The sequence below is a fragment of the Phasianus colchicus genome, chromosome 28, assembly GCF_987193195.1.
Source record: "Phasianus colchicus chromosome 28, bPhaCol1.hap1.1, whole genome shotgun sequence".
NCBI lineage: Eukaryota > Metazoa > Chordata > Aves > Galliformes > Phasianidae > Phasianus > Phasianus colchicus.
Window position 1 is genome coordinate 4,609,353 of NC_143463.1, and position 21,206 is coordinate 4,630,558.

At 58.0% G+C, this 21,206-nt stretch overlaps 4 protein-coding genes across 8 annotated transcripts; 2 read left to right on the forward strand and 2 right to left on the reverse strand.

The window, feature by feature from the left end:
• Positions 1 to 1,188: 1,188 nt before the first annotated feature.
• On the reverse strand, positions 1,189 to 7,393 carry ARRDC2 (arrestin domain containing 2). Of its 2 annotated transcripts, none has more exons than XM_031604030.2 (8): positions 6,986 to 7,393; positions 3,826 to 3,892; positions 3,562 to 3,709; positions 3,219 to 3,321; positions 2,794 to 3,050; positions 2,417 to 2,576; positions 2,151 to 2,302; positions 1,189 to 2,063 (listed from the first exon to the last, which is right to left on the reverse strand). In XM_031604030.2, the coding sequence occupies exons 1-8, from the start codon at positions 7,248 to 7,250 to the stop codon at positions 2,010 to 2,012; spliced, it is 1,206 nt and encodes a 401-aa protein (XP_031459890.2). In that variant the 5' UTR covers positions 7,251 to 7,393; the 3' UTR covers positions 1,189 to 2,009. The 2 variants fall into 2 exon arrangements, with proteins under 2 accessions (XP_031459890.2, XP_031459889.2); XM_031604029.2 differs by lacking the exon at positions 6,986 to 7,393 and adding an exon at positions 4,159 to 4,486.
• A 167-nt stretch (positions 7,394 to 7,560) lies between these two features.
• On the reverse strand, positions 7,561 to 12,665 carry SAXO5 (stabilizer of axonemal microtubules 5). Of its 3 annotated transcripts, XM_090126239.1 has the most exons (9): positions 12,068 to 12,664; positions 11,512 to 11,615; positions 11,252 to 11,346; positions 11,045 to 11,160; positions 10,598 to 10,716; positions 10,188 to 10,389; positions 9,164 to 9,249; positions 8,865 to 9,035; positions 7,561 to 7,739 (listed from the first exon to the last, which is right to left on the reverse strand). In XM_090126239.1, exons 1-9 carry the CDS (start codon positions 12,633 to 12,635, stop codon positions 7,674 to 7,676), a joined length of 1,527 nt encoding a protein of 508 aa, XP_089982365.1. In that variant the 5' UTR covers positions 12,636 to 12,664; the 3' UTR covers positions 7,561 to 7,673. The 3 variants fall into 3 exon arrangements, with proteins under 3 accessions (XP_089982365.1, XP_031459888.2, XP_089982364.1); XM_031604028.2 differs by lacking the exon at positions 7,561 to 7,739 and having other exon boundaries at positions 7,877 to 9,035; positions 12,068 to 12,662; XM_090126238.1 differs by lacking the exon at positions 7,561 to 7,739 and having other exon boundaries at positions 8,918 to 9,035; positions 9,128 to 9,249; positions 12,068 to 12,665.
• PEX11G (peroxisomal biogenesis factor 11 gamma) lies at positions 12,652 to 15,093 on the forward strand. 2 transcript variants are annotated; one of them, XM_031604339.2, is made up of 5 exons: positions 12,653 to 12,760; positions 12,832 to 13,020; positions 13,108 to 13,286; positions 13,359 to 13,409; positions 13,681 to 15,093. In XM_031604339.2, the coding sequence occupies exons 1-5, from the start codon at positions 12,659 to 12,661 to the stop codon at positions 13,907 to 13,909; spliced, it is 750 nt and encodes a 249-aa protein (XP_031460199.2). In that variant the 5' UTR covers positions 12,653 to 12,658; the 3' UTR covers positions 13,910 to 15,093. The 2 variants fall into 2 exon arrangements, with proteins under 2 accessions (XP_089982373.1, XP_031460199.2); XM_090126247.1 differs by lacking the exon at positions 13,108 to 13,286 and having other exon boundaries at positions 12,652 to 12,760; positions 13,681 to 13,868.
• Positions 15,094 to 16,374: 1,281 nt separating this feature from the next.
• Positions 16,375 to 20,215, forward strand: LOC116235704 (ectoderm-neural cortex protein 1-like). The gene has a single exon (XM_031604027.2). It carries the CDS (start codon positions 16,704 to 16,706, stop codon positions 18,471 to 18,473), a length of 1,770 nt encoding a protein of 589 aa, XP_031459887.1. The 5' UTR covers positions 16,375 to 16,703; the 3' UTR covers positions 18,474 to 20,215.
• The last annotated feature ends 991 nt before the right edge of the window (positions 20,216 to 21,206 follow it).

Genomic DNA, 21,206 nt, shown 5'->3' on the forward strand with positions numbered 1-21,206 from the left:
AATGGGAGGAGGTGGGAGGACACTCCCATTGCTGGCCCTGTATCTTGCAGACTCGCACCCATCAGCGCACCAGGCTGCAAACCCAGCCGCATCCCAGCTGTCCACACTGGAGCTCCCACCACGTGGCCCCAACACTCACAGCTGGGAGGTGGTGGAAGAAGAGCTGTTTTCCCGGAGCTGGACGGACGCCCGCGCTGTTAATCCGCAGCCCTCGGAGCACATTCTGTCCCCGCCAGCACCGCCGCCGGCACGGGGGGGGAACCCACCCTGGGAAGGACGCGGCGGCTCTGGGCCACCCATGGGTGCACAGCGTGCCGTGGCCTCCTGCAAGTGGCACCAGAGCAGAGCAGGGACACAGCAGGCAGACAGACAGCAGGGAGGCTCTGGGCTGTGGGAGAAGGGCTTTGGAGCCGAGGGTTGCAGAGCATGGGGTGCCAGCTCTGTCCCTGGGGGTATTTTTAGCCCTTCCGGGACTGGAACTCAACACTGCGGCTTTACAAGGAAGCCCTGAGGATGTTACAAGAAGAGCTGCTGGAAAGATGGCTCCAGGCTGTGCATCTGCAAGCAACATCACCATGAAGCATCCCCATCCTTGTCCCAGGGGGGGGTGGCAAAGCAAAGGCAGTTTTGTGTAAGGGTGCATGGAGCACCTGTGGGTCCTGCATGGCAGTGCTGGGCATGGGGTGCAGCTCTGAACACCGAGCAAGGTCCAAAAAGCAAGAAAGGAAATGAAAACTCAAACAAACAGAAAAGAAACATAAAGAAGAAAAACACACACACACAAAAAGAAAAAAAAGGAAAACAAACAGAAAAAGAAGAAAAACAAACAAAAACCAGGGGGAAAAGTCACATTCCAGCAGCAGTGTTTGTCACAGCACAGCCCTGGAGGACACTGTGGAACTCAGCCCCATTTCAGACCTCAGCCCCATTTCAGACCCTCTGAGATCTGCTGTGCTCAGCAGACATGGGGTGCAGAAGTGCAGCAAACCCAAAGCTCACTGTGAGCACAGCAGGTGGAGGAGCTGCACGATGGGGAACATCAGAACCCAAGGGGTGCTGCCATGGGGGTGGAAGGGGATGAGGCCACATGGAAGAGGAACAGTGGCAAACAGCAGAGCAGCACTCTGCTGAGCTCTGGGAAAGGGGAAGCAGCACTGGGGCACACATCCAGCGTGACGTCCCAAATGCAAAAGCTGAGAGCTGCAGTTGGTTACAAGAAATTTATTTCAGAGAAATCACCCAAACTGAAGTCGTACGAAAAGAGTAACGTCAGAGACAAAGAGTGGTCGGTACAAAAGTGGTCACTGATACAAATAATAGAAAATCCTCTGAGCAATGCCCAGCACCGGGGCTGGGGCTCTGCGCAGGGGTCGGGAGGAATGCACAGTCTCTGGTGGCTGCCCTGGAGGACCCACTCCAGCTTTTTTTCTTGTTTCCTTGGCCAACAAAGCACTGGCCACGTCTGTGCCACCATGCAGGAGCAGCACCAAAACACCACCGCAGATCTCTGCTGCTTTGGGAATTACACTGTCCCCATGTCCTCTGCCCTGCCGTTGGCCATGGGGGGCTCTGCAGCCCCCACCCAGCTGCCAGGCAGCTCCAGCCATCCCTGCAGCACCTCCCAGCTCACGGCCGTGTTCACCAGCAGCAGTCTGCCTCACCCGGCCAGTTTTCTTCTTAGGAAACTGCAGTTCTGGAGAAGCGACTGCAGCAGCAGAGCTGCACCCACAGCACCGCGGGGTCCAAACCCAGCACAGGATTTAAATATTCTCTGGTATCCCTGCAACACCTCTGAGCTCCCGCTCTCTGCAGCAGGAGGTGCTGGAGCACACATAGAGGAGCACCATCCCGGCTCCATCAACCCCAAATCCTGGGGCGGTTCCAGCCCTTCAGACCCCACAGGGCAGTGCCTGTGGTGGGGGCTCAGTGCTCTCACGGCCACCACGTCCCACTGCCACACTGTGGGTGCTCTGACTGCAGCCCAATGGTCAGGATGCCATCAGCACTTCTCAGCAGGTCATGCAGCGCGGGCGGATGCTGTCTGAAGGTGGGTTCGGGTCAATCTGCAATGCCAAATCCAGAGTCACGACCCCTGGCAGCAGTGGGTGCATCACCCCACACCACCCACACCCATCTGCAGGGTTCCTCACCTCTGAGTAGAGCGGAGGCGGTCGGAAGCGGAATTCCTGGATGTAGGCAAAGAAGGGCCCTTCCAGAACAGCCCCGAGCTCACTGTGGCACGGCGGGGCCAGGCTCTGCTCAGCTGTGGGGCTGGGCACCACTGCTGAGTACTCGGGGGGGGCTGAAGAGAAGAAAGAAAGGCGTCAAGGAATGGGGAACGTGCAGGTGAAGTGGCTTCAAACGTGCTGTTCCCAGAGTTGTTAAGGCTGAAAGTGTGCCCTGCCCCTCTGCTCACCTTCGGGTTGCTCAGGGATGTTGCTCAGCCAGTCCAGGGTGATGCTGTACTGACTGCTGACGCTGGACGTGCGGCTGCCAAATGGATGCAGTGGGATCGTCCCGATAACGAGTGGCAGCTCCAGGAGCAGCTTGGATGTGCCAGGAATATCCACACAAACCTGCAGACAGTGGGGAAACTCAGCTGTTGGTGTTACCCTCACAGAGGGGCAGAGCTTTCCTGGGTGAAGGGAAGAAGGGATTCTTGCAGTGGGACACACAGGGAGATGCTCAGCACAAGACATCGCACAGAGCACCAACCTTGATAAGCACAGCTTTGGGGAGATGGGAACACCCAGCAGAGAGCTGAGCCCCACAGCGGTCCCACACACCCCTCACCTTCAGGGAATATTCCACTTGGATGATGCGGCACTGCAGGATGGACGGCCCCACCGGAGGGATCTTCAGCGCCCGCCCGTGCCACACCTCGCGCTTCCCCGCAGCGATGGAGTCCCCAACAATGCTGGTCACCACCGACTTCTTCTGCTTCTTGGCGCCCCGAGCGATGAAGGTCTGAGTCTGAATGATGGCTGCTTTGGGCACCACCGCCCGGTTGGTGCAGTTGTCAATCTCAGCAAAGATAGGGATGACCTCACCTGCCGAGCAGATGCACATGTTGGAGACGGAGCCCAGTCCTGCCCCGAGGAATTCCTGCACGGGGGTCACTGGGGGTTCATCTGCCCATTGGCACGGCGGGGACGAGCAGGTGACCCCAAGTCCCCTCCAGCCAGAGTTCACCCTGGGTGCCCGAGGGAGGTGCTCACCGGGGGTGTAGCCTTTGCGGTCGATCTTGGCAGTCACTGAGACCTGGCCACGATTGCAGTACCAGGCGCGGGCGAGTTTTTCCTTAGCACCCGCCTGGGGAGCCTGAAAAAAGGGACACACAGAGGCAACTTAGAAAGGAACAATAAAACACAACGCAAGCACTTCCTTGGCACGGCCAACCTGCTGGGGAGCAGCACCAGCTCCTTGGAGCCTTATGCAAAATGCTGTTGCAATGCGTTACAGCTCCCAAAAAGCAGGAGGTGCAGCGGCCTCTGCACTCCTCGTGCCCATCCCTGCTGCATGGCACACCCCTGCAAGCTCTGCGCGGGCACGGGGGCTCACCAGCAGTGCAGGTGTGTTGATGTCGATGGGTTCGATGACAGTGAACTCCTTCTTCACCTTTTTCACTGTGGCCCAGGGTCGGTGCAGCTTGGCCTTCACCCAGTAGCGCACGCTGCCATGTTTGCCCTCAAAGGACGTCGCCAGGGTCCTGGAAGTGAAAAGGAGTGATTCCGAGGGCTCCGCTGGCAGGTTTGTGGTGGAGGTGCCCTGCTCCCATAGAAGCTCTCCCCCTCCATGTTAAGGAAACACGAACCACAAACTTACTCTGGGAGCTGGAAGGTGAAGGGGAACTCGTGCCTCCCTGCCTGCAGGACGGTGACTTCGCCGTTATCTGTGGGCAGAACAGATGGAGGGCGATTATCTCCCACCCGCGGGGCTCTGCGTGGGGATGGAGCACACGAAGGGGATGGGATCCTCCTGCCGGGGCCGCACCACCAAACCGCCACCGAACGCCGCCGTCCCCACGCCGCGCAACCCCTCCCCGCTCAGCTCGGGGCCCCGCAGCCCACCCGGCCGGGGGACGCACGGCGCGGGGATCCCCACCGGGTGCGGGGTGCCGGGGGGCGCGCGTGGGGGGCTCGGAGCCCGCAGCCGTACCTGGCGGCGCCAGCAGCGTGTCGCGGTGGCTGAGGAACTCCACCTGATCGCTGTAGCTCTGCGTGTAGGCGGTGCTGGAACCGGCGCTGCGCGATTCGGTCCAGTGGACGCGGGCGGCTCCGAGCGCCCGCAACCGGAGCGCCCCGCAGCGCACGGCCGCCGCCAGCTCCAGCACCACGCGCCCCACCACCGCCTGCCCCGGGCTGAAGGCGGCCGGCGATCCCCGCTCCGCGCCCTCCAGCACGATCAGGAAGCGCTTGAGGCGATCGAACAGCATGGCGAGAGATGGCGGCTCCAACTCGCTCCGCCGCCGCCCAGCGCCGCTTTAAGTGCCCGGCGCGCCCCGGGGGCGGCCCCGGCGGGGCGGGACGGGACGGGGCGGCCCCGGCAGGCGCCGCAAAACAACGCAACGAGCATGTGCGGGCGGCACGGCCCCCCCTCCCACCCCGTCCCGGGGCTTCCTCGGACCTGCGGCCGTCCGGTGCCCGTCGCCGCGCGGCCCCGGGACCCGCTCACCCGCGTGGCGGTGCGGTGGGCCCCGCGGGGACCCCACGGGATGGGGGTGCGCACCCCAAGGATGAACCCCTCGGGGCGGGAGCTGCACCCCCCCACGGCCCCGTCCCGTCCCTGCCGGGATCCCGTCCCGACGCCCCACGGCTCTGCTCGCCCCGCGCCCACGGCGCTGCACGTGCGGGGACCCCGCGCCCCTCCCGCAGCCGTTCCCAGGATCGCAGTGGCTGCGGGCGGATCGCGGCTCGGGGCCGGGCCGAGTGGTGATGCGGGGAAAGCTGCTCGGGGCCGCGGCTTCGCTTATTTCTAAGAAATGAAGAACTGGCTCCCGTTCAGCTTGTGCAATGCGCGGTGAGCAACGCGTCCTCCCTGGGCTGTTTAACCAGGCGAATGCCGGCTCTCCGCCGCCCTGCGCTGCGTTTGTGCCCCATCTCACCCACGGGGCCTCGCTCTGCGCCCAGCATCGCTGCCGTGCAGCTCGGATCAAAGCCCGGCGATGGGGAGCTGTGGGTCCGCAGTGCGAGGGAAGGAGCTGTGCTTTGTTGTGTGTATGTGACCGTTTGCTGCCGTGAGCAAATATGAATCATTGCAAACGCTGCGAAGGGAGCGCGGCGGCAGTGGGAAGAAGGAAGCGAGGCGCGTCCTGGCACGAGCGGAGCTCCGGGAAGGCTCCGGGCAGCCCCCGCTGTGACTCAGCCTCACCCACAGCCCCCTCGCATTCCTTGTGCCGTGGGGACCCACAGAGCTCTGCGTCCACGGCACCGTCCGGGCATTCTGGGAGCCCCAACCCAGCCCCAGCCCCAGCCGTGCACGCAGGGCCGGCTGCAGCCCCCCGGCAGGGACAGATGGGTCAGTGCTCACAGGGCGCTGTGGGACCCCTCCCAGCACCCCGTGTGGGTGCACCCAGGGCCTTGCCTTTGCCCGTGAAACCCTGTTGTCCCTTCCTTCCCAACTCCCATTCACACACTGTGCATGTGATTGGCCCTGAGCACTTCTCCATGGTTTCTGTTTGGGAGCACAGCAGAGTCCCACGCTCACTGCTCTGCCAGGGAGCTGCAGATAAACCCAGTGAGCACAGCACAGCACACTTATCTCCACCCGGCTCGCTGCTGCGTTGCCATGGCAAACTCTGCATTTCCCAAACATAGCCCGACTCATCAGGAAGCCATGAGGGAGCAGTCATGGGACCCCCGGATGACAGCACGTTTTCCCCAGCCTCTCTCTGTGCTGCTGGTGGCAGAGGCACAGAGCAGGACCCGGCAGGACAGATACATGGGAACAGTTGTGGCTGCAGAGCAGCGCTTCTCCCAGCCCACATCACTCCTGTGATCACAGACCCGTGTCCCCCACAAAGCAGAGAAGGAAGCAGTGTGTAGGTGATGTAATGACACCCACAGGGTTCCCTGCTCCCCGTACAGCCGCCAGTTCCACGCTGTGGGAGTGCAGGGTCGGTGACTCCCCAGCCCTTGGCTGAAAGCCCTTCTCCAGGCAGCCCTATCCTGAATTGTTATTGGGATGCTTAACACGCCCGCAGCTGCCATGGGGCCATCTGTAGGCAAAGCACAGGAGGGCCGCTGCCAAAAAGACAGGAACTCCATAGTAATGAAGATGTTCAGAGCGGTGATAAGGCACGGTCACCTCGAAAAAGAGTGTATGGCCCTACAGTGCAGGCTGGAGACAAGAGCAGCTCCAGGCAGGCAGCTCCCATGGCTCTGTGACCCCTCCTTCAGCAGCAAGGCACTGCCTCTGGATGGTGAAATGCCCTCATGGATTTCAGTATCAGGGAAACCCTATGGCAGCAACGATGGTGGCACAGCAGCTGCAGCGGTGTCGTTGTGGGGGAGGACAGAAGCAGTTCACTTCTGTAAGGCAGAGTTAATGAGCAGGTAGACAGCTGACATGTCCCATGTCACTTGGCTCTGGATCATTTCATCCCAACTACACAAAGAACTCAGGTGCCTTGTCCTCATGCAGCAGATCCAAGCAACACACCAGCCGGGCATGTGGCTCCAGCACCAGAAAACTGAAAACAAATATTTACTGAGCTCCTAAGTGCTCTTTCCACACTTGTGAACAGACCCTGTATTTGCACTTCCCTGCGCAAACAGAACAAAAGCCACAAGCCCTTCCTGCTCACCAGCCTCGAGTCTGCAGGCAGCCTTGCAGAAACCCTCGGCAGAGGTCAAGAGGCAGAACCCTGCTTGCAGATGGCACCGGCGCGAGGAGAGCAGACATCTGCCCAGAGTGGGGCCTGCAGCCCAAGGGGTCCCAACCCACCACCCAGCAGCACAGAGCCGCTCCCCAGCCCCAGCCTTACCGGGGATGAGCTGGCAGCGGCGGTTCAGGAAGGTCTGGAAGGCGGTGTAGTCGTGGTAGACGATGTTGAGCCCCACGCTGCGGCTCTCCAGCCAGTGCACGATCGCACGCCCGCGAGCACAAACCTCCAACGCCCGCAGGCGCAGCGCCCCGCGCAGCTCCAGCCGCACGCGGCCGTGCAGCAGCTCCCCGCTGCCGTAGGCTCCCCACGCTCTCCCGTCCTCCAGCTCCACCACCAAGCTCCGCACGCACCCCAGGGGTTGCATTGCTGCTGGCCCGTTTAGCCCTGCAGCTCCTGAGGCAAGCGAGACGTGCAGCCCTCCAGGAAGAGCAAAGGCTGCACCAAAATCCTCTTTCTGTCCCTGCCCCAAGCTGGCCCAGCCCTGCAGGCTCCCCAGGTGGGACTGAGACTCTGCTTTGTGGTGACGCTTTAGTGTTGACCTTGTGTGCGAGGCTGGTGCGGTGCCAAGGGGAGCTGAGGAGGTAAGTGACAGGGCTTTTAAAGCAAAGAAGGAGTAACGTCACTTTGTCTTATCTCTGAGTCACAGACGCTGTTGATGTGCCATGGGTACGTGCTGGTGGCTCCGTCTGCAGGGAGGAGTGTTGTGCTGGTTTCACTTTGTGGGGTTTGTTTGGCCTTCCCAACTCAGGCAGTCCTGAGGCATTTCTGTAAGTGGTTGGAGAGGGGCTTAGAAAGCAAAGATCCTTTTCCCAAAAGCCAGCAGAACTTTCTGTGTCTGAAATTGCAACAAGATCTACATGAAAAGAAAGTGAACAACTGCAGCCCACCCCAGCAGCAGCTCACCACCGAAAGCTGGTGTTCAGCACTTAACCCCAGGGAACAATGGCTGTTTCTGCAACAACAGGTAGCAATGCCAACTGACATGGGTCATTAAAAATATGGGACAGACCTACAGTGTTTGCAAGTCCTGTAACTACACCCAGTGAAGCAATCTATATGTTTGAATGTAGGTGTTTGCAAAATGCCAGCAAATGACACTGCGAGGAGCAGCTGTGGGAATCTGCTTGAGTACAGCTTCTTTCAAGTACACGTGGAACAAAAAACATCCCTTTCCCAAGAGATGTAATGTCAAATCTCAAGAGGAGAGCACAGGGAGTTTGTGGGCCACTGCTCACGTACAGACTGCAGCAATTGGAAATGAGTTAGCAAGCCCTGTTCTAATACTGCAGTGCTGGCTCACAGCACACGTGAATCAAATCCATCTGCATCAAAAGACTGAGAAGAGCTCGTGAAGTGGCAGCTGTGACAAGGCAGCAGCTGAACCTGCTCACTTGGGCTCCCTTTAAAATACCTATATCCCCACCAGTTAGTGCAAGCTCAGCATTCAGGGAATCCCCAGGAGTTATCTACTCAACAGAAATACTCTGCTTGTTGCTAGGAAAACAGCCCTGCTCATCATAAGCTGGAGAGGGCTGCTTCTCTGCCCTACTGTTCACTGACCTTTGGTTTCGGGCCTTGACACCAAAATCCAAACAGATAACACGAGAATATTCCAGCCCACACACAGCTCTGACAGCACTTCTGATCTCTTGCCCTTCCCCTGAGCTTCCCCTGCTGTGCCTGCTCCCTCCTGCCCCTGTACCCGCCTGGAGGCACTCTGCGTGGATCCTGCAACTCCAGAGAGAGGTGTCACCCATGTCTTTGGACCAATCCCCTGGTGTTTATTGCTGTCACAACACTTCGTGTCCTCATTCAACTCCTGAAATAAATGTTCACTGTAATAACACACAGCTGGGCCAGGAGCAGGGCCAGAACAGCAGCAGCAGAACAACTAGGTAACACACAATGCAGGCAGTTGATGTTGCAGGAAGTTCTGGGCAAGCAGGGAAAAGGGGGAGCATCATGGTGTAAAGAGCACCTTTCTCTGGGAGCAATATTTTTCCAGGGTCCCCAGTGGGATGCAGCTCACGTGGGAGTTTGCTGCTTGGATTTCTACTGTGTCTCTGTGCTTAGGTGTGAACTCATCCTTCTGCTCAGTGCTGAAGAGACTCTGCTCCTTCCAGGGCAGCACCAGGTGTGAGCATTTCATCTGAGGAGAGAGAACAGCACATGGGCATGGGTGGTAACATGAACTTCATGGGGTGGCTACAGCTTTGCTTTGCATAATCCTTCTTTCCAAACCTGCTCATGGTAAATGCTGGCCTGTTAATGCTGTACCTGCTGTAGCATGTCTTCAGAGAGTCGTTGCTTCTGCTGTCTGTGTGGGACCAGCGTAGCCTGGGAGGTGGTGATGGGATTTTCATCTGTTCACAGGTTGCAGTAAAAAGATAATTCAAGCCAGTAAATTGGGAGGCAACATCAGAAAAGCTTTGCAGTTTGTCTTGCAGTCACAGATCTGCAGACATTCCATTAATGAGAGGCAAAGACAGACTTTGCAGTCAGCCCTTCAGGGAAAACCTTTGCCCAGCAAACAGCTGCAGACTGACAGTTCTCACTGAGGAGGTAAATAAAGAAATTCACGTGGAAGACATAGGAATATCATTCCATATACTAGGTATGAAGGCAATGATAAGGGCAATTTTGACTGCTATCTGCTCCACGTCTAAAACAAATGGCTTAAAAACACATACACAGCATGAAGGGACCTCTCTCAGATGCAGGCTGTTGGCTATCAGGAACAGGAACAGTGCCAGAGGAGGATTTTAATGCCTCCCACGACCAGCTCAAACTGCATCTCTTCCTGAGGTTGCAAAAGCACAGCTTTTAATTCAAATCCTTTCTTGCCTCCCCCAAATACAAATGCAAAGTAAATTCAGAAAACAAATATAGCAAGGGAGAAAGGTCAAGCCACTGGTTTGTGTCCCAGAAAACATTCATGCCACCACCTGCACGTGCTAACAATTACTACACAATAGTAGTGAGTGACTATGGCTCACACAGGCATCAAGGTGACAACTAAGTGAGATGTCACCTGGGGAGGTGAAAGTGCCTGAGATGAACGGTCGCGCTGTGTAGCAGGAGGCAAGGGGCTGAGCGTGGCTGTTCTGCCTGATTTCAAAGTAATGGCTTTGTTTTCCTAATGACACTGAAGCTGCACCCATGCCTTCCTGCCATCTTCAGCCCAAGATATTTGAGCTGCTTCCTTTCCCAGAGCACCAGGCATTGCTTTTCCTTGCACAGACCCAGGAGAACCTCACAGGCTTCCTCCAGCACCAGGACAGCCTGAGCAACTCGGCCTTACTGTAGTAGTTGAAGGGGATGTGGCTGTCACGCTGGCTCTTGCTGTCTCCTGTCACCCTCTGGGGCTGTTGTGGTGGCTGGTAGTCTGAGTGCTGTGTTGTGCTGAAGAAACAGGAGCCTGAACGGTCATCTCCTAAGCAGACATTGCTTCCATGTTTCCGCAGTAGTAGGTCAGGCTTCGGTGAGAAGTTCCACCTGCCAGTCTATAGAACACAATGGCTGGCTTTAACAGAAGTAGGCTGGAGCTGGGAAAGGTGTCCTGTTTCACATCACACCCCCATGCAGCCCAGAAGCTCGTGTTGCCAGCCAGCATGGAAAGGGGAGAATGGACAACAGAGGCCTCAGAAAGTGCTTAAAAATGGAGAGACTGTCCTTCAGGGAAACACCCACACAGCAAGGATGGGAACAGACCTCTGGGTAGAAGAACTGTGTCGTCGTAATTCTTGCCAGTGCATGATTTCTCTCTGGGTCTTCATCACCTCTGGGGATGGATGAAGTGTTTTTGTTCAGACAGGCAATAGCTACAGGCTCTGGTAAAGGTGAAAGTGAAGGATGTCAGAGCACCCCAGATGTTGGGTAGTGTAGAGCTACAGCAGTTTTTCCACGTGCAATAGAGTAAAGTAATGAATACAGCTGCTCAACCTGATAGGAATGAAACTGAACCTCACTGTGAGGATAGTGGTACTGAGTATGTAATAACAATAAAATGTTAAAAATAAAAATTTGTATACGTATGATAGTCATGTATTACACCTTTTATCTAAATTATTAAGGCCGTGTGATAAAAAACACTGTTCAGCTGGTTATAAACCTTAGCAGAGGTCTGTATGTTGTCTTTGCATTACAGACTCACCTTACCTACATTATGTACAGGAAAGAGCTCTGACATCGAGGTGGAGAACCTGGTGAGACCATCCCCTGGCTGCACGTTTGTATGGTAGATCTGAAAGGCAGCACGTTCCTTGTCATAGAATCTGCAAGATAACAGATATGAGCTGCTTAAATAGCAATGCTCATCAGAAGGAGCAGCTCCTGGGATGCTCGTCGGGCTATCCTGCTGAATACCTGTGCTCCCTTTTGTCTGGGGCAGTGTAGGCATACTTCTGCTCACTCGTGGATCCACTACTTCTGGGATCCCCAAATTTAATACGAGATTTGTGCTGAAGGGAAGCAAACAGAGCTATGAAACTGCTGCTCAAAGCACGATCCCTTTGTTTCCCACCTCTGTCTTTCCATCTGCTGTTTTTTCACTTGCACAGGACAGAATTCAACATGGCAATGTGCAGAAAACCGTGTCTTGGTCATCCCCAAATTCATGTTATTACCTTCTCACTTGGCTTTGCAGGTGGACTGTATTCACCTTTAAACTGCGTTTGATGAGAAGTGTGGTAATAGGGCTGTCCATCCCCTTTAATAATGGGAACACATCCTGCCAAACAGCCAGAAGGAGAATTGGTGTTATTTAAAACAAAACAGAACAGAACAAAAAAGCTCTATTTACACTTGTAAGGAAACATGACTGAGATTAAAGCTATACTCTCACGACAGCTGCTCCCAGATTGATTCAGCACCGTTGAATGGCAGAGCACTTAGCAGCAGACTGCAGCAGGGGCTGCAAAACTGCAGAACGTGGATGTGGTGCATCGGACACGATGCAGCTTTGGTGTGAGAACAGCAGCACCTGAGGGACTGCAAGCAGAGATGTTTGCTGCTGGGAATGCTTGGCGTCCCCGGTTGAAGCTGTTTTATGAGCATCGGGTTCATTAATTCACTCATAAAACGAGAAGGCAGAGCATCCGCGCAGCTTTAATGGTTGGCAGCGTGGTCCTGAGCCAGGCCACCGCCTGGGGATCCCAGCGGCCCTTCGCGTGCAGCTCTCACCGCTGCGCGAGTGGCGCGTCCTGGCAGCGGGGTGAACCTCGTGCGCGGGGTACGAGGTGGCGTGGATGGACGGCGGGAGCCCGATTTTCTCTCTGTCTCCACAAAGGACTCCGCCGCTGCTCTGCTGCGCTCTGCGGACGGCGGGCTGCGGGGGGGCGGCTGCGGGGCAGGGGAAGCCGTCCTTCGTCGCCGAGGAGCGGATGCGAATGCGGGGGTCTGCGTGCATTTGGACGCACGGCGCCGGGGCGAGGCTGGGGGCGGCGCGCTGCTGCAGGGGCCGCTCCGGGAACGCCAGGCGCGTCTCTGAGCAGCGCCCGCCGCCCTCAGCCCCGCTCCGCCCCAACACGGCCCCGCTGCGGGGCGGCTCGGCCGGCGCCGGCCTGCGATACCCCCAGTAAGGGGGGAACTGAACGTGAGAAAATGGCCGGCCGTCGTCCGGGGGGCCGCCGCGGGCAGCGCCCGGCTGCAGGTGGGGGGCGTGCAGGAAGGGAACGACCGCGAGAGGAGCCGGGATCGGGGCCCGGGCCGCCATCCCCGCGCGTAGGCCGCGACCGGGCCGCGTCACCATGGCGACGGCGCCGCCCTCCCGGCATGCCCCGCGCGGCGGCCCGGCCCGGGGGCGTTGCTATGGCGGCGGGGGCGCTGGGCGCGCTGGTGGCGGCGCTCGAGTCGTACCGCGGCCGGGACCGCGCGGTGAGTGCGGCCCTGCGGCCTCTGCGGCCCTGCCGCCCTGCCCCCCTGCCCTCACCGGCCGCGCTCCGCAGGTCCGCGCTCTGTGTTATGGCTGCCAGCTGGTGGGCGGCGCGCTGGCCGGGACGCGGAGCCCCGCCGAGGGGCTGCCTGGGGGCCTCCTGGCCGTGTCGGCCCAGCTGAGCTCCTGCCGCACCGTCCTGCGCCTGCTGGACGACTTGGCCATGCTCAGCCACAGCCGCGCCTACGGGCTGGGGCCCAAGGTGAGCGCGGGCCGCGGGGCGCGGTGGGAGGAGGCCGCCGGGCCGCAGGTGTCCGTGTCCGTGTCCGTGTCCATGTGCTCCCCGCAGGACGAGGACGTGCTGGTGCGAGGGCTGTCGGTGCTCTGCAACGTGGCCGACCAGCTCTACTACCCCTGTGAGCACATCGCCTGGGCGGCCGACAGCGGCGTCATCCGCGGCCGCTCTCAGCGCTGGTGGGCCGCCAGCACGGCGCTCTGGGGGCTCTCGCTGCTGCTGGGCACCCTGCGGTGAGCGGCGGCCCTCGGCTCCGATCCCTGCTGCTGCTGTGCAGGAGTGACTTCAGTTTGCTTCCTTTCCAGATCCCTGAGAATCCTGTTCCGGTTAAGAAGGAAGCTGAGGCAGCAGCAGCGGTATGATTCCTCTCCCTGCTTCTACACCTGTTATCACCCGAATATTTTTATTTATTCTCGTTTGTGAGCTATAATTGCACGGAATTGTAGGATGATAGGATCGTAGGATCATAGGCTTGAGCCGAAAGGGACCTCAGAACTCATCGGGTTCCAACCCCCTGCCTCAGGCAGAGTTACAGCTGTTAGATCACATCGCCCAGGGCCTCATCCACCCCAGCCTTAAACACCTCCAGGTACAGTAGACCATTACTAATATTATTTTTGTTTCCAGTACTCCGCCTTCACCGCAGAGTCAACAGAAAATGCAAGCCCAAGTGAAGGCTGAAGTTCTGAACGTTGTTAGTAACTTGGCAGATCTCTCCAACGCGATCCATTGGCTGCCACCCGGGTTCCTGTGGGCCGGACGGTTCCCTCCGTGGTTAGTGGGGCTCCTGGGGACCATCTCCTCCCTGATTGGTATCTACCAGGCATCTGGAAAGGGCAGTTCTGGAGCTGCGTGAGCTATAATTAAGCCTCTAAAACCCAATTTTAATGTGGTAAGAAGGCATTTAGTGAGGCAGGCTGGATGTTAACTTTCCTGGATGCCAATGATTCTAATTCCATGAATCCTGTAATTGAGAGTGTAATCAGAAACTCTGTTACAGAGAGGATTACTTATGGCTGACAAATCTTATTCATAGAAATCTTTTGGGTGAATCCTCTGGAAATCAGAATCTGGTAGGACTGATAACAGAGGAAAAAAAGGTTGTGGTCACTTCCATCCTTCCTGTACTTCAAAACACAGCTGGAACCCTCCAGTCTCTGCTCTTGTGTAAAAGAGCACAAAGTGTTTGGTGGAGAAACAGCTGTGATTGTTTGACTCAGAACTTCCAAAGGATGGATTTGGTGAGTTCCAGCTCCAGGCCCAGCACTTGGTGCTTCCCTGAGCCACAGAGGTGACCTTGATGGTGGAAGTTTCTCTGTCAGATGTTTTGGTGTCTGAGCCCACAGCAGGTGATACCCCAAACGCAAACAGGAGTGGGTGGCAGAAGGAGGTTGGTGGGTGGCAGTTCCTTGTGACTGCTGTATTTCTTTAGAGGTGATAGGGGAAGTAGCAGCAGCTGTATGCAGTGCCTTGCCAAGCTTTCTTCCAGCCTTTCTACCCGGGGAGAAACCGGAACAAGCCAAAAGGTGCTCTGAGGCTCCAGCTGTGCCTTTGTGGAAGGCCACCGGGTGGAGCTGTTCCACTGAGCTCTTCGAGAGCCAACGGACTCAGGAAAAAAAATAGATAAAAATTTGTTAATCATTTTTGAAATAACTGGTCAAACCAATGCACGAGTGAGTTTTACAATCATGTTTTTAAACAGTGCCAATAATAAATGTGAGAAGTGCTCCAAAGGTGGCCTTGGGTCATCATTACTTCTGATAAGTGGACAAATGTTATTTATCTGGTTTCAGAAAGTCCCAAACTGTTTCCAGGCAACGGAAGACATTTGTGCTGTGTTGCTGCAGCACCCACAGGCAGGCAGAGACCATCTGTTACCCATCTTCCTTCAAGTGGAATGATTCAAAGCACCTGACTGCTGGAGATTTTCACAGAGATGGGTCTTTTGGAAACAGTTGTGCTCAATGTGAGCAGTGTTTGTGTTCCACATCACTCAGTACCACGTGGACCACCTTGCCAGGATGTTTGGCTTTTGTGTGTGTGTAAGAAAAAGCAGAAGCTGCCTCCTACCTCTGTGCAGGGCACATAATGAAGCGTTGGTGCTCTTTACCCTTTGCCCTGTCCTTGCTGCCTTGGCTGGCTGTTTTCCTGGACCTTCGCCCCGCTGCTGCACAGGAGGCAGTGCTGCCTTTGCTCACAGTTTGGTGGCTGATCCGGGAGCAGCTGCGCGCAGCACTGCTTGGAGCACTGGCAGTTTCTGTCTGCGAAGGATTCGTGTTCTTTCTGCAGTCTCAGACAGCTGGAACATCTGATGCAGCTGCAGCTGCTGCCCAGTCCTGTCCTCAACTGGCACCAGTGATTGCAGCTGAGTATTTATTTTTAATAAGTTTTTTTTCTTAATGAGCACCTTTTTGTGCTCTTGCCCTAATTGAACCACCCCTTCGGGACAGGCTGTCCTGCTCAGCACAGGGCAAGGTGTAGCTATAGTGATTTAAAACAAGCTGTACCTGTGTAAACCTCTGATGCAGAAGCAATAAAACTAAATCACACTTTAAACAAAGACAAAGGATGCTATCAGCTGGCTTAAGTGCCCTTGCGTTATGCACTTTCTCCTCGAGCAATCTCAGATCGCAGACAGGGAAGCCCAGGAAGAGCTCAGGTCTGGAGCTGTCTGAACTCAGAGGCTTTGGTCCCAAATGTGCCCGCGTTCAGCTGCCTCGTGGTGGCTGCTGCCGACCGCCGGCTCAGCTGACGCTGTTTTGCACGAGGTCTTGTGAGAGCACAGCTGCTCCTCCTGGGAAGCAGCCGCTGCTCGTTGCTGCTCTGCTCTGCTCTCGCTTTGCTCCGTGCAGGAAAACATTTGCTGAGCAGGGACAGATTGTTCCGGCCGTGACCTCACTCTGTCAGCAAGCCGAGATGTGAAAGGGCATTAACAGATAGCGTCGGCTTTGCAGCGAGCTGCTGATACCAGCTCAGAACCGCGGCTCCTGCTTTACGGCCCCTTTATAGCACGGTGACTCAACGAACAAAGCTGAGACCGGGCTTTACGAGCGTCAGATCTGCCGTGCCGCTCCCCTACGGGCTCCGGCTCCGTTCTGTGGAAGGGAGGGGCGCCGTGCCCAGGAGGAGCGCTCGGCTGCGGGCGGGGAGCGCTGCCAGGCGGATCGCAGCGCACGTGGGGGGCCGCTGCCGCCGGCAGGGAAGGGGTTAATGAGCGGCGCATGCGCACGCGCGGCCCTGGGTTCCCATTCACAAAGAACGGCCGGAGAGCGCCGCGGCCGCTGATTGGCTGGCCGGCCGGGGGGCGGGGCCAGCGCCGGGGCGGCCACGCGGCGGCGGAGCGCAGCGGCAGAGCGGCGGCAGCGCGGAGCGGGGAGCGCGTCCCGTCCGTCCGGTCCCGTCTCGGAACTGAGCCTCGGTAAGGCGTGGGGCTGCGGGGCGGGAGGAGCCCGGGGAGCACCCGTCACCTCCGCGCCTGGCTCCTTCCCAGACCACTCGGTAGCGGCTGGGTCCGCGCCCTTACCGTCGGGTTCCGCGCTCACCCCGCCGGCTCCCTCACGGCCCTCCGCCGCGGCCCCGCGGGTCCCTCGGTAGCGTCCGAGCGCTCCCCGCTCACCCTCCGGCGTTCCCACGCGGAGCGGCTCGCCGCGATGTCCGTCAGCAGCCACGAGAACCGGAAATCCCGCTCGAGTTCGGGCTCCATGAACATCCACCTCTTCCACAAGCCGGGCCACGCCGACAGCCTCCTCACCCACCTGAACCTGCTCCGCAAGCGGCACCTCTTCACCGACGTGGTGCTGCGGGCGGGGAACCGCGCCTTCCACTGCCACCGCGCCGTGCTGGCCGCCTGCAGCCGCTACTTCGACGCCATGTTCAGCGGCGGCCTGAAGGAGAGCAGGGACGCCGAAGTCAACTTCCACGATTCCCTGCACCCCGAGGTGCTGGAGCTGCTGCTGGACTACGCCTACTCGGCCCGGGTGCTGATCAACGAGGAGAACGCCGAGTCCCTGCTGGAGGCCGGGGACATGCTGCAGTTCCAGGATATTCGGGACGCTTCGGCCGACTTCCTGGAGAAGAACCTCTACCCCGGGAACTGCCTGAACATGCTGCTGCTGTCCGACGCGCACTGCTGCGAGCGGCTGCTGGAGCTGTCCTGGAGGATGGCGTTGGCCAACTTCACCTCCCTCTGCAAGACCGAAGACTTCCTCCGGTTGCCCAAAGACAAACTGCTGGAGCTGGTGGAGAGCGAAGAGCTGGAGGTGGAGGACGAGACCCTGGTGTACGAAGCTGTTATGGGCTGGATCCGGTACGATCTGCCCCGGCGGCACGAGGTTCTGCCTGAGCTGCTGCGCTCCGTGCGCCTGGCCCTTCTGCCCGAGTCCTACCTGCGCAAACAGGTGGCCTGCGAGAAGCTGGTGATCAGCCACAAGCTGGGGGAGGAGATAGTGGCCGACGCCGTGCGGTGCAAAATGAAGATCCTGCAGAACGACGGCGTGGTGACGGGGTGCTGCGCCCGGCCCCGCAAGGTCAGCCAAGCCCTGCTGCTGCTCGGCGGCCAGACCTTCGTGTGTGATAAGATCTACGTGCTGGACCAGAAAACCCGGGAGATCATTCCCCGTGCTGACATCCCGAGCCCTCGCAAGGAGTGCAGCGCCTGCGCCATCGGCTGCAAGGTGTACATCACGGGTGGGAAGGGCTCCGAGAACGGCGCTTCCAGGGACGTCTGGGTGTACGATACGCTGCACGACGAGTGGGCCAAGGCTGCTCCCATGCTGGTGGCGCGGTTCGGCCACGGCTCCGCGGAACTGGACCACTGCCTGTACGTGGTGGGGGGGCACACGGCAGTGAGCGGCGCCTTCCCGGCCTCTCCGTCCGTCTCTCTCAAGCAAGTGGAGCACTACGACCCCCAGCTGGACAAGTGGTCCTTGGTGGCCCCTCTCCGGGAAGGCGTCAGCAACGCCGCCGTGGTGGGGGCCAAGAAGAAGCTGTTTGTTTTCGGCGGCACCAGCGCCAACCAGGAGAAGCTGCCCAAGGTGCAGTGCTTCGACCCCTGCCAGAACCGCTGGACGGTGCCCTGCAGCTGCCCGCAGCCCTGGCGATACACGGCGGCAGCGCTGGTGGGCAGCCACGTCATCGTCATCGGGGGGGACACGGAGTTCTCCGCCAGCTCCGCTTACCGCTTCCACAGCGACACCTTCCAGTGGTCCAAGTTTGGGGACGTGACGGCGAAGCGCATCAGCTGCCGCGCCGTTACGTCGGGCAACAGGCTGTACGTGGTGGGGGGGTATTGCGGGGCGCAGCGCTGCAAAACCTTGGACTGCTACGATCCCTCATCCGACACCTGGAGCAGCGTCACCACGGTGCCTTACTCCCTCATCCCCACCGCCTTCGTCAGCACCTGGAAGTACCTGTCTGCCTGAGGAGCTGGGAGGTGAACGGTTTGTGTTGGCCTGGAGCTGCTCTGCAGCTGTGCTGCGTGAGGCTGAACCCTGAAGGGCTGCGGTCCTGCAGCTCTCCCAGAAGCATCAGCTTTGGCCACGAGCTTCGAGGCTGGAGCTCAAACGCTGCGGGAAGACGAGTATAAATAACGAGACGCTGAACCTGGCATCCTCGTCCTTCCGCTGAGTCTTGGCCTATGCAAAGATTTTGGGGAATGCTCTCTGTGAGCAGGATTGGGTGTCCTGGTGCAGAAAGCTGTCTGAGCCCATCGCTGTGAGAACCCACAGGGAGACCGGCGGTGCCACGAGGGGCGGCTGCTGCTTTTAGCTCTGCTCCCTCCTGGTGCCACAGTTAATCTGCTGGTGGCACCCAAATGTCCTGTGGGACGCGAGGGCCGTGGGCCGATGCCAGAATAAGATTATAGCTGGGATTTTAGTCCCAGAACGGTCGGTAATTGCCTTTGTAAGACAAGCCCTGTCTACATATAAACACAGGGTTTATCCACTTCTAATTATTCTCTGGCGTCCCCTCTGTGCCATTTCTTTCCTGCTATGCAGCAATTAACTTCTTAAAAACTTGTGACCAGAATTAAACTCTTCTAGACACTGCAGGGAGAAAAGATGCCGGTGAATCACAGATCCCTGCAGTGTCTTCGTTTGCCTTTTCCCCTTAGAAGAGATGCGCTGCTCACACCAAGTGGTGTAAGTAAATATTCTGTAACACCTATAGAAGATTCTGGGCTGCAGAGGGGAGCAAGCATCATTCCATAGGCAGAGAATTCTCTGCTGATTGCGAGACCTGAGGAAAGCTGCGGGGCTGAGGATGGTGAGAGGGGTCCGGGTTCCCTCCTCACTTACAATCTCAGCCCAGAACCCAGAGGATTCTTTTCTACTTCTTTCTTTCAATCTTTTAAGTGGTCTTTACTGGGAAGGACAAAGGAAGCTCTTAAGCAACCGGAGCTCCGGGCTGCTCTGCTGCCTGCGACTTGGAACGCAGTCAGCGCCAGATGCCTGTAATGTCTTAACACGTGACAGCACTTTGCCCATGGGCTGCTTCTGTGCATTTTTTATACAGCAGTTGTGTGTTTATTACTCAGCCTGGAGCTGCTTCAATAAACCTGAATGAATCCCGCTCTGTCCCGTGCTGCTCTGTGTGCTGAGGCCGTAATTCCTCCCAGCCCGCACTTTTAGGTCAGCAGAAGTTGTGAGCATCGCCCCCTGCTGCAGCCCAGCCCTGGGGCGGCTCCGATCTCCCTGCATCTTTGTGACACGGGGAAGCTCAGATCTCACGCTGCCTTCCTGCCTTGTAGGACACACAAACCTGGTCCCAGTGCCGAAGTTTAAGCTGTTCTCTGCCCTTGCAGAGCTGTTTCCTCGCTGCCAGAAAAGAGCTGCTGCTTCCCAGGCTGCGCAGCAGGGAGGCAGCGCTGTGGGGAGGTGGGAGGGACGAGGCAGAGGAAATGGCACCGAGGTGCAATCAGATGCCTCACCACAGAAGCACGGTTTGGGTGCGAGCAATTATTCAATTCCAGAGTCGAATAAATCAATGTCACGACCATTCCCAGCTGCTGGTGTAGGCAAGAACTGGCAAGACTGGAAGGAAGAGAGCCGCCCCGTTTGTGGTGGCTGAAGATAAAATGACTTCATTTCCATCCTGCCCTCTGCTGCCTCTGCCCTTTGCAGCCCCAGGTCGGCACTTTTCCCCCTTTGCTGCTGCTGTGCTTCCCCTCCACTCCGCGCAAATCCCAAAGGGAGTTTTTCGTGCAGCAGCCCGCAGGGCGCCCTGCGAGGCCGGCCGGGCACAGCGCACAGCTCCCGGCGAAGGCAGAGAGCAGAGCAGGGCTGGGAGCAGGAAGCAGCTCCTTCCTGTCAGCGGGCCGGGAGCTGCCTCACCTTTCTTACAGCTGCAGCGACTGCTGAGGGTCGGACAAAGTCCGACTTTGCCCAGCAACACAGCGGAGCTGAGCTTTCGCTGCCGGCCCTTTGAGTTGCAGCTGCTTTATTTATTCTGCCAAGCAACAAACGGCGGCTCCCAACCCCAACCCCAACCACATCCGGCTTTTGCAGCGGGGACGGAGCTGCTGGGAGCTGCAGGTCTCCCCCTCCCCGTCCCGGCGCTGGGATCCAACAGAGCAGCGCTCAGCAGCGCTGGGGCCGCTCGGAGCAGCCTTTCTGTGCAGGCTTTGCGAGCATCTGTGAATCGTTTCCCCATCTCAGACTGCAGTGACAGCAAAGTGCTTCTCAGGGAACAGCAGCTCCTGCAGCACACCTGGGCTGCTCTGCAGCGGCTGCCACTGCTGGCAAGGAAGATTGCAAGAGCCTCATTTCGCTGCCTCCATCCCTGCCTCCATCAGCTGGCAGGCAGCCCGGCTCCCCCCCACCTCCCCCGGTAGGAAGCAGTTCCCAGCTTCTGGGGAAAACCAGACTCCTTTCCCTCGTGCAGCTCTGCACAGCACAGACCTGTTTTCCCAGTCTGACATTTCCATGTGTTAATCCAATCACTGCTTCAGTGCCAGGGTGAGAAAATGTAGGCCAATGGGGCTGCAAGTGAAGTTAGCTTAGGGGTTAGTTTTGTTACCAGGACAAAAGTGGTCCTGAATTAATGTAAGCCATTTAGAATCCAAACCTAGCTCAAACCTCAGCCTCTCCTCCCTGCTTTGTGGCTGCACCTCTCCAGCTGCAGGAGTCAGACCTCCACGACTGGAAGAGGTAACA